We start from the raw sequence: 12,092 nt of genomic DNA, 5'->3' as shown, positions 1-12,092 counted from the left end.
TGAAAGAGAGAGCTCTTCTTAATATTTTGACACCAAAATCATGTCGATACACCTTACCGACTGCGAGTAAAGCCACCCACGCTTTAACTTGACAGACTGTAGTTAAATATTTGTGAAATCTTTTAATATTTGAGAAATCCATGAAATCGTTTGAATTCTTTTAAGCCCATTGAAATCGTTCCAATCTTTTGAACTTTTTTTATATCATTAAAATCTTAGCTAAATACTTTACATTTTGTTAAATGTCTGGGAAATCATTTATATCTTCATGATATCATTTGAAACCTTAAAATCATTTGCAATCTACCAAAATAATTAAAAATATTTTGAAATATTTTAAAATCTTTGTGAAATGTTTTGAAACCTTTGAGATGTTTTATCTATTTAGTAAAATATTATTGAATACTTCTGATGTTTGGAATCTTTGTCAAATTTGCCTGTTTAAGATTTAATAGGCAGACTTTAGAAAAGTAAAATTGGAATTTTTTCAAAAGTAGACCTGGAAATCCTGGAAAAGTCGGGGAAATTTGAAAGCAGGCTTCTGTAACAACCCTGATTTTTCAATTTTTAGGGTTTCGTAACCCCGATTAAAAACCTTGATAGTTTCGGTTGGGTGTCAGCCTGTCCGTAATTTTTTTCCAAGAAGGAGAAAAAGTGAGGCAAACTCTTAACCCCTTCGCTAGCAGAAAAAATTCGACAAAAAGTGCCCAAAATGGCAGGAATATTTTTTATCCTCAAAATTTGCAATCAGGGGTTTTGGGGTCGCTGAATCCGAATCTAATGTCAAAATTAAGAAATTTAAAATGGCAGATCTAATATGGCGAACGAAAATACAAAAAACGGATTGATTGAGATAAATCTTGGTACTTATGGATTTTTTGGAGTCGCTGAATCCGTATCTGAAGTAAAAATTCGAACATTTATAACGGTGGATCCAATATGGTGGACGAAAGTACAAAAAAGACTCAATTTGGATAAACCTTGTACATGTGGGTTTTTTTTGTCGCTAAATCCGAATCTGAAGTCAAAATTTGAAAATTTAAAATGGCGGACGAAAATATAAAAACGGCTCGATTTGGATAAATCTTGGTACTTAAAAGATTTATCCAAATCGAGCCGTTTGTTTATATTTTCGCCCATCATTTTAATTTTACAAATTTTGACTTCAAATTCGGATTCTGCGACCCCAAAAACCCGTAACTATCGAGGTTGCTCCAAATTGAGCCTTTTTTGTATTTTCGTCCGCCATATTGGATCCGGCATTTTGAAATTTTGAATTTTGACTTCAGATTTGGATTGAGCGACCCCAAAAGCCCGTAAGTACTGAGATTTATCCAATTCGAGCGTTTTTTTCATTTTCGTCTGCCATATTGGATCCGCTATTTTGAATTTTCGAAGATTGACTTCATATTCGCATTCAGCGACCCCAAAAACTAACCAGCAAAGCTTGAATGCAAAATCGGTGTAAGTTGAATAGAAAAAAAAGAAGACTGACGCATTTTGAGTCAATGCCACACAGGGCAAGGAAAATTTTGACGCGTTTTGCGTAAATGCCAACGAAGGGGTTAACCTAACTCACAACTCACAAGCGGAGCGTAACAAGGGAAAGTTTACGGAAATGAATGGAGTTTAGTAGGAAAAATAAGAGGAGTGTTAGTAGGGTGAAAGATTTAAGCGAGTAAAAAAGTGTGGCGAAAGAAAGTAGGGGATGTAAAGGGAAATGTGGAGGACAGATAAAATAAAGGTGAAATTTGGGGGAAGAGGAGGGGAGGTGAATAGAAATTTAGGGAGTAGAGGAAATAAGAGGAAATGTGGGGCAAGCGAGGCAAGGGTAAAGTAGAGGAAGAAAACGTTGGGAAAAGGAGTGAGCGAAGGGAGAAGCGAGAGGAGGAGAATTTTGGAGAAGTAAAGAAACATGTAGGGGTAGAGGAAGTGAGGAGATAAGGAAGTAGAGGAGGAAGACGTTTTATGAAAAAAGAAAGCCAGAGAAGTGAGCCGTTGGGAAGTGTAGGGAAATATGGAGTTAGAAAGAAAGGGGAGGAAATTTAGGGAAAGTCAAGAAAGGGGTAAGTAGGTGAGTAAGACGTTAAGAAAGGGGTGAGCAAAGGGAGAAGTGAGGGAGCAGAAGTCAAGGAAGTAAAGGGAGATAAGTAGGGAAAATGAGGGAGAGTTGAGAAGAGGAAGAGGTCGACGAGAAAGAAGTTGAGTAAGGGAAGGGAAGTTAAGGTTGAAGTTTAGGGAGGGGAGTAAACCGTGGTAAGCAGGGAAAATCAGGGAGAAGTGAGAATAGGAGGAAGTCAATGAAGGAAAATTTTAGGAAGGCAGGGGAGGGAAAGGTTGAAGTTCATGAAGAAGTACGGGAAGTCAGAGGTAGTAGGGGCGGGAAAGTATGAGAGTGGGAGTTTTGAACGACTTATTAAAGTCTTAATAGGCTGCAAAACACTTTTTGTAGACATGGAATAATTTTTTTGTTTTCTAATTATATGAAATGTGGAGGGTAGATAAAATAAAAGTGAAATTTGGGGGAAGAGGAGTGGAAGTGAATGGAAATTTAGGGATTGCAGGAAGTGAGAGAAAATATGGGGCAAGTGAAGAGAAGGGAAAGTAGAGAAAGGATACGTTGGGGAAAGGACTGAGCGAAGGGAGAAGTGAGGGGAGCAGAAGTAGGAGAAGTAAAGGAAAATGTGAGGGTGGAGGAAGTGAGGAGGTGAGGAACTAGAGGAGGAACATGTTGGTGAAAGAAGGAAGCGAGGGGAGAAGTGGGAATTTAAGAAGCCGAGGAACTAAGGAAGGTAAGTAGGGAAAATGAAGGAGAAGTAAGAACAGAAGGCTATCTACGAAGAAGAACTTGAGAAATGGAGGGGAAGGGAAGGTTGAAGTATAGGGAGGGGAGTAAATGGAGGTAAGTACGGAATATGATGGAGAAGTGAAGAGAGGAGGAATTCAGTGAAGAAGAATTTGAGGAAGGGAGCGGAGGGAAAGGTTGAAGTTTATGGAGGGGAACTACGGAAAGTTAGGGGAAGTAAGGCCGGGAAAGTATAGGAGTGGACGGTTCGATTGACTTATTTACGTCTTAATAGGCTGCGAAACCCTTTTTTGTAGACTTTGACTAATTTTTTTGTTTTCTAATTTTATTTGGGGTTTTTGGAAGCGTACCTAAATTCTTGGAGGACTGGGACGTGGAGCTGTTGCTGGACTCGCAAAGTGGCACGCAGACACCACCAAATAGAGTCGTCGTCGAAGGCGGTATGAAGCACCACTTGCGCGACAAGTACAGAACCACAACCAGCAGAAGAGTCACAAAACCAGCGCAGGCACCCAGAAACGCTGTCGTTTCTACTGGCACTGAAATAGGTTTTTTTTTTTAATTTTTCAAGTGGTTTTTTCATTTATGCTTCCATTTTCACCAAATGTATGTATTTCAGTACCCTGCATTTGTCCGGTTAAACCTTTAAACAATTCGAATAATTTCTAGGTTTAACTCCTTAGACATTTAACCTTTAGAAAAATTCATTCGATTAAACTTTCCATCGTTTTTAACTTCTCTTTTTATATAAATTACCTTCATGTAGGACACGACTGAAAAATCCCAAGAAATAATATTGCTGAAATTACTAAATTTACGAATTGGAAAATTGCAGAATTAGAGAATATTCGAACTTGCAAAATCCCGAATTATAAAACTCCCGAACTTAGAAAATATATAAACTTTATTATTTATTTTTAACGATACAATAATCGAATAATTTTATCAAAGAATGTTTAAAAGTTTTTTTGTTAATTATTCTTTGAATTGCAAAATTGCCGAAATATAATAATCTCAAATTGGAAAATTCCCGAATAATAAAATTTCCGAATTATAAAATTCTCGAATTTAAACAATTAAAAGAAATTATTTTTGAATCAATATTATTGATTTATTCAAAATAGAATAATCAAATACTTTTATCATAGAAGTTTTTCCATATTTTAAAGTTTTTCAACATTATTATTTGAATTTGCAGATTTCCAAAGTATAATAATCCCGAATTGGAAAATTCCTGAATAATGAAATTGCCGAATTATAAAATATTTAAACAATTCAAACTATTTATAATAACATTTTCAAAAAAAACTTTGCAAGGTTCAATTCAGACCTGAGTTATCTTGAAATTACTTTAGAACTAAAAAAAATTTTTTTTATTTTCGAGAACGCTTTTTACAATTGAAAAATACTATGCACATTTTCAAACGAAATTTTTCCCTTGGAAATATATTTCTTTAAACTTTACACAATAAAATACTGTTTATGTTAAAAATATTTGATTAGTGTATATTAATAAAATACATATTATTTAGTAAAAAAAAAGAATTTTTAAATTATTTAGATTCCAGAGTTTTCTAGATCGCATATTTTATAATTCAGCAATTTTCCGTCGGGAATTTTATTTTTTAATTTTCTCATAATAAAAGACATATAAAAGGCTCACAGGCCAAAGTGCTCTAAAAACCGAAAAAGTAAGGTGATTTTTTAAATTGAATTTTAAACGCATTAAATTCTTAATATATTCAGTAAAGATATTGTACTTTCAACAAAATATATCAATTTGTAACTAAATAGTTCAATTTCTAACTGAGAAAATGAACACTCAACGAAGAATAATTTTTCACTAAAAAATCCAATTTTTAACAAAATAGATCAATTTTCAACCAAATAATGTAATTATCAACTAAAAAAGATTATTTTTTTCCCAAAAATCAAATAGTTCCATTTTCAGTTTACAAAATTAGTTTGCAACCACAAAACGAACAAATTCTAATTAAAATTCTCAAACAAAACCGATTAGTTTCAATCAAAAGTTTGCATTTTTTTCTAAAAATATAAAATTTTGCGCAAAAGAGATAAATTTTTAAACCAAAAACTAACTCTAGAATAGTTTAATTTGTATAATTATCAAGTTGTGAAATGTTCAGATTAAGAAGAGAAATTTTTAACCGAAAATGGAATAGTTAAATTTTCAACCAAAATAATTAATTTACAAAAAAATATAGTAGTTGGTATGTCTACCACATTTTTCTCATTTTAATGAAAAATAGTTAAATTCCATCAAAAAGGACGAAATTTTAACTAAATAATTAAATTATCAACCAAAACACATGGTTTCTCAAAAAATGTTGCATTTTTAATAAAAAAAAGATGAAATTTCTACCAAAAGAGTTGAAAATAGTTTAAAATTTAAACCAAAAAGACGAATTTTGATCAAAACAGTTGAATTATCAACAAAAAAATGATTAATAAAATATTTAAACAGTCAATCAACGAAAAAAAAATTTTCCGCAAAAAATGTAATATTTTATATTTTTATCAAATTATTTTTTGATTATTGAAAAAAAAATTTGAATTTAATCAAAAATGGCGAAATGTCGACCAAACAATGCAGTTTGGGATCAATAGTTAAATTTTCAACTCAAAGAGACGATTTTTCAACAAAATAGTTGGATTTTTGATAAAAAATAAAAACTCTTATAATAAAATTGTAGAGTTGTTAATAAAAAAACATTTGCATTTTTAGCGAAAAAATATTGAACTTCTAGCTAATGAGATAAATTTTCGAAAAAGAAACATTTTGCAATAAACAAAGAAAAAAATTTTCAACTAAATTGTTGAATATTATGAACAAAAAATTTGTCAACCAAATAGTTTAATTTGCTTATTGTTTATTTTGCTAAAAAGAATAACTAATCCATTTTTGTTAAAACAACTAGAAATAAGTAAAGATAATTTTTAATTTCTTTAATATACATTAAAATCGACTTATTCATCAGTTTTCTTTTTTAAAAAAATCCGTTCAAAACACCAGACATCTTTCAAATCTTTTAAAATGTTTGCATATTAAATAAGATCTTTTCAATCTTCTGTAATTAAAATGTGGAAATGTTCGAAATCGCTAGAAATCCCTTGAAATTTCATCCTCTCGAATTGATTAAAAACCCTATAAATCTCTTCAAAAACCCTATAATTTCTAAATTTTTGAAATCCGTAGAAATATCTTGAAATAAAATTGATTTTATTTCCCACAATTCTACAAAAACTAAATACAATTTTTTTTTAATTACATTAGTTAAAAACACTTATAACCCCTTGAAAACAAATTTCATTTATTCTTCAAAGTTGTTTAGAAATTCGTTTAAATCCCTTGCAATTTTATCTTCTAGAATTTAGTTATCTAAGAGTCCACTAAAAAATTTTGAAAATGCTTTTAAAAATGTTAAAATCCCTTAAATTATTTTAAATCTCACGAACTGTTTTGATTTCATTTTTTAAAAATAAAATTATCAATTATGTTTAGAACTCTTTTTTACATTTTATATTGCAAATTATTTTTTTTGTTTAAATTCCCCGACTTGATTAAATGCTTGGCTGTTTTGTTGAAAATTTACTTTTGGTTGTTAAAAATTTATCATGTTGCTCAAAAAATATTTTGCAGCTGAAAATTGAACTATTTTGTTGAAAATTCCTCCTTTCTTTTGTTGAAAATTAATCTTTTTGGCTGAAAACGTATCTTTTTCAGAACAAAATTCAAAGACTTGGTTTGAACTTGAAACACTTGATTAAAAATTAATTTTGTTGGTTAAAGATACACCATTTTAGTTAAATATTGATCTCTTTGGTTGAAAATTTAAATATTCTGTTACAACATTTTTTGTTATTGTTTGAAAATCCATCTCTTTCTGTAAAAATTTAGTCTTTTCTGGTTAAAAATGCATCTGTCTGGTTAAAAGTTAATCTCCTTGATTTGTAAATAAATTTTTTAGTAAAAAACTTAACTGTTTTCTAGAAAATCCTTATTTTCAGCTCGAAAATTCAAGAATTTGATAGAAAATTTAACAATTTAACTATTTGTTTGAACATTCAACTTTTTTGCAAAAAAATAGTTTTTCCTTTGAATTAAACATTTTTTAAATGAAGTTAAACTATTATATTATTGGTTAAAAATGGACCTTTTTTATTTAAAAAGTCATCTTATTTGGCAGAAAATTAGCGTTTTTTGATTAAATTAAACTATTTTCTATGAAAAATGAAAATCTTTTCTTTGTTATAATATCAACTATTACATTTTATGTTGAGAATTCATCTTTTTCGTTGAATATTCGACTTTTGGCTTTAAATTGAACATTTGATTTTATTTTATTCATCAAAAAGAAAAAGAAATATATAATTAAAATAAATTAAATGAAATTACTAAAATGAAGCAAATTTAAATTAAATTTTTGAAAGACTTGATTAACATTTTTTAATTAATCAAATTTATCTTAATTTGGGTTTAACTGAAAAAACAGACTTTGAAAATCGAACGAATAGTGCTGAAACTAAATAATTTTATAATTAGAAATTTAAGATTGAATTACTTTTCTAAATTTTAATTAATTTTCACACTTTCCAGGTAAACATTAATTAGGGCTAATGGAATTAAACTTTTGCAATTACTCGATTACTTAAATAGGAATAATGCTTTTTTTAATTCAAATAAAGTTTTGAGAACATTTTAAATTAGATATCAGTAAAATATTATTATTCAAGTTTAAATTTGTTCATTTGTTCCTTTCAATTTTAAGATTTTTCGAAGCTGGTATTTTGTTATTTTAAATTCTTTAAAAAAAGATATTAAAAACTAGCAAAAAAATACAACCATGTTTTACAATTAAAATTTTTAATTGAATAATAGATAAAACTGGGAGAATTTTTAATCGCGAATTTCAAAAATAAAAAAATCTTCAATTTTAAAGATTTGCAATTCAAATTTTTAAGTTACAATAAAAATTCTTAAATTAAAAAAATTATAGAACTACAAATAATTTAATTTTCATGATTTATATTTTAAAATTATTTAATTTTGAGCTCATTTACAATTTAAGATTCTTTAATATTTAATGTGTATAAACAAATTAATGGAATTTGGAATGCCTTTTTTTTTAATTTTTACGACTTCAGAATACAATCGTGATATTAGGAAAATTTCAAAACTTTAATTAATATAATTAAAATTATATTGTTCAGAATTACAGGCGTTCAAAAAGAATAATTTTAAATTAAATACTTTTAAATTTGATTACTTTTCAATTTAAACCGATTAAAATTTGACAATTTAAAATTAAAAACTAAATTGAATGCTTCAAAGTCAAAGTTTGTGAAAATCTCGAATTTTTAATTGTTATTTCATTTAAAAAATTATAATTTAACTTTAAAATAGATTAAGCAAATTTTTCTAAAATAAATGTGTAACCAAATTTACCATCATTTTCACGATTCAAAATGAAAAACATCTTTAGAAATAATCTTAAAAAATTGAATGATTAAAAAAACCTTTCAAATTGAAAAGTATTTTTAAATGGGAAACATTGAAAATGAAAACATTTCTACTCCAGAATGTTGAAACTTTAATTGACTTAAACGTTTAAAAATTTCAATAAAAATTGGAAAAAATGTCACAAAAATTAAATTTTGATAATAAAATTATTTTCTACTTAAAGCCTTAAAATTTTTAATTATTTTGAGTAAACTTAAATTGAGTAAAAACTGAGAATATTTAAATTGTTAATTATACTTTTAAAAATTCAAACAGTTCAATTTTAATTGCAAAATTAAAGCTTATAAAAGAGAAAACAAATTATTTTTTATGCAGCATGAAAATTCAGAACTCGAAAATGAAAATCATTTAAAATAAAAGAAATTATTTAATTACTGATTGTAAACCAAAACTTGTATTGTAAATTGGATTGTAAAATTTTCATTTAAGGAAATTAATTTTCAACTGAATGAAGGGCAAATTTACAACAAAGAAAAGTTTTTCCGCCAAGGAAGAAAAAAATATCAATTAAACTGTGAAGTTTTCAACAAAATATAAAAATTTTAAATCAAAGAGATGAATTTTTAACAAAAGAAAGGATTTTTTTTACAAAACTTTAACTTTCAACAAAGTAGTTTAATTTTCAACTAAAACTATGCCTTTTTGATAAAAAAGTTGACATCATAGACAAATAATTCAGTTTTCAATCGAGGAATAAATTCCAAACGTAAAAGGATTAATTTAAAAAAAAATAGATTAAAAAAAACCTTGAAACCAAAAAAGAGAATTTTTTTACTAAACGATGACTTTTCGAGAAAAAAGGTAATTTTTAACCAATTAATTTAATTTTCTAGGAAAATAGTTTAAATACCGACTCAAAAAGATCAATTGTCAAATAAAAATGGTATAGTTAAATTTTCATTTAAAATATCTAAAAACGCTGAACATTTTAAACACGAAAGAATGAATTTTTCAAAAAATGATTCAGCTTAAAAAAGCTTTAAAACCAAAAGGAGGGTTTTTCTACGAAAAGATGATTTTTTAAGAAAAAATTTAATTTTTATTCAAATAATTGAATTTTCTACCTATACAAATGGAATAGTTAAATTTTTAGCCAAGAAATTAATTTTTAGTTCAAAATTCGGAACATTCTAAACAAAAAAGGATTAACTTTAGAAGAAATAATTAAACTTCAAAAAACGCTTCAATACCGAAAAGAGAATTTTCATGTGAAATGATTGTTTTTCAAGAAGAATGGTCAATTTTAATCAAATAATGAAATTTTCTAACAATATAGTCTAATTTTCGAATAAAAAAGAGAATCTTTCTATGAAGAGATGATGTTTCAAGAAACAAAGGTAATTTTGAATCAAATAATTAAATTTTCTAACAAAATAGTTTATTTTTTTAATAAAAAAATCAATTGTAGAATAAAAATGGAATATTTAAATTTCCAGTTAAATAAATGAATTTTTAGTTGAAAATTCCAAAAATTCTAAACATTCTAAATACAAAAGGATGAATTTCAAGCAAATAGTGAAACTTAAAAAAACGCTTCAAAACTAAAGAGAGAATTCGTCTATGAAAAGATGATTTAAAAAAAATGTACTTTTTAATTAAATAATTGAATTTTCCAGAATAATAGTTTAATTTTCAACTCAAAAAGATAAATAATCAAATAAAAGTGGAATAGTTAAATTTTCAATTACAAAAATTAATTTTTAGTTCAAAATTACTTAATTATGAATTTTTTTGCAAAATAGTTAAATTTTCAACTCCAAAAGATAAAATTTAAATTAAAAATTAACTTTTCAGGTAAAGAACATTTTTTCAGTCAAGACAAAAAATGCGAATGACTTCCAAACAAAATAGTAAAATTTTCGAAAAAAGAAATTAATTTTTACAAATTAGTTCAATTTTCGAACTAGTAATTGAAAAAAACTAAAATAAAAATAAAGTCAAATAAAACTGCGACGCAGTTCTAGAAAGAAGCTCTCCTAATTAATATTCATTAAACTCTTCCTATTTTGCTGATAAACAAAAACAACTATTTCTATTTGCTTAAAAAATGATCCTCTCACAATTAAAAAAAAAAACTCAAAATTTTCAATATTACCAAAAACGAAAAAAAGTCATTCCCTCTATATTTGGATTTTGCAATTAGCCGATTACTCTAAAAACCACCCCTATTTGAACTCTAAATCGACTCCCTCCAGATTTGTGAAAAAAAAAATAAAACAAAACTTTTTTCCAAGAAATGAATGAAATGTTTTGAATTGCGTTTCACGAAACTAGGTGAATAAGGCAGACGGTATTTTGTTGATGGAGACTGGGTCAGAGTGGACTTACCCGGTAGGAAATGGTCTGATCCAGCCAGAATCATACTCGCCCGTTAGAGGGTGACCGAGTGCGTCGGGTCGTTTGAATTTTCGAGGAAGGCACCAGCAGGATCCGGATGAGGATGCATCATCCGATCGGCTAGGAAGTCCCCGTGGTGTTTGGTGTGTTTGATCACAAACGTGGTGATAACGCCGAATAATGCGTGGGCGGGGGTAGAGAGTAACAGCACTCTGTTGCTTGCTGCCTGCCCCTGCAGCACCGCAAGTTCTAGTACGCAGGCGCGACCCTCATCCGCTCTCCCACAACCCCTTTCACCCCCCTTCAGCCACCCGATCAACCCCCTTCAGCCACCCTTTCGCCCCCCTTCAGCCACTCTTTCACCCCCCTTCAGCCACCCCTTTCGCAACTTTTCAGCGACCCCTTTCGCCGCTCTTCATCCACCCCCAAGCCACCTCTTTCTATCGCCAATGTGGCGCAGAGACTGGGTCAACTCGCTGAACTCAGTCACTGGGTTGCAGGCTGATTCATAAACTGGAAAATTTCTACTTCAGTTCACCCCCAACTCGCAACGCACCCTAGAAGACTTCGTGAACGGAAGGATTACGCAATTATTATCTGCATGCAGAGCGTTTACTAGGGTGGCCCAAAAATGCGTGGGATATTTTTCAATTAAGATAATTGATTTTTAATTGAAAAATAAAATTATTTTTCATAAAATAGTTACATTTTCGAACAAAGTGAGGAATTTTTCTATTGGAAGGATAAATCTTTAATTGGAATAGTTTTATTTTATAGTAAAAAGATCAATTTTGAATCTAAAGTATGCATTTCTAACTGGAATAGTTGAATTTTGAAAAGAAAAGTTGAATTTTGAACTAAAATTATGAATTTTTAACGGGATAGTTGTTTTTTTAACGAAAAAGTAAAGCTTTCGTCTAAAATGATGAATCTTCAACTGGAATAGATGAATTTTTACCAAGAAGATTCATTTCTATCAAAAAAATATGAATTTTTTAATAAAAAAGATAAATTGTCAACTAAAAATGTAATAGTTTTATTATTAGATATAAAAATAAATGTTTAATCAAAGAGAAGAATTCTCAACTAAAGCGATGGAATAATCAATTGTAATGATTATATTTATTGTTAAAAAAGATTTCACAAAAAAAATCAACTAATTTTCCAAAAAAAGAAAAACATTTTCAAACAACGTAATGAGTTTTCCACTAAAATGATCATATTTCAACTGTAATAGTTAATTTTCTGACAGAAAAGATGAATATTTTCAAACAGGAAGATTAATTTTGACCATAAAAGACGAATTTTCGACAAAAAAAAAGATAAATTCTCAGCACAAAATTGAATTTTTTAATAATCAGTTACAGGAATTAATGTTCAACAAAAGAGAAGGATCCTGAACTAAAA

General features: G+C 28.3%; 1 protein-coding gene across 1 annotated transcript in view; it reads right to left on the bottom strand.

Annotated features, from left to right (window-relative positions):
• The window catches only part of LOC117173135 (synaptotagmin-14), a 21,353-nt gene extending 10,606 nt beyond the window's left edge, over positions 1-10,747 (bottom strand). The window contains exons 1-2 of the mRNA XM_033361533.1: positions 10,677-10,747; positions 3,157-3,345 (exon numbers count right to left, since the gene is read on the bottom strand). Coding sequence (XP_033217424.1) covers positions 3,157-3,345; positions 10,677-10,710 — 223 coding nt within the window. The 5' untranslated portion in view covers positions 10,711-10,747. The remainder of the gene's footprint in view (positions 1-3,156; positions 3,346-10,676) is intronic.
• Between the last annotated feature and the right edge of the window lie 1,345 nt (positions 10,748-12,092).

The sequence above is a fragment of the Belonocnema kinseyi genome, chromosome 5, assembly GCF_010883055.1.
Source record: "Belonocnema kinseyi isolate 2016_QV_RU_SX_M_011 chromosome 5, B_treatae_v1, whole genome shotgun sequence".
Taxonomy (NCBI): Eukaryota; Metazoa; Arthropoda; class Insecta; order Hymenoptera; family Cynipidae; genus Belonocnema; species Belonocnema kinseyi.
The sequence above is the reverse complement of the archived record's forward strand: the minus strand, read 5'-3'. Positions and strand labels throughout refer to the sequence as shown.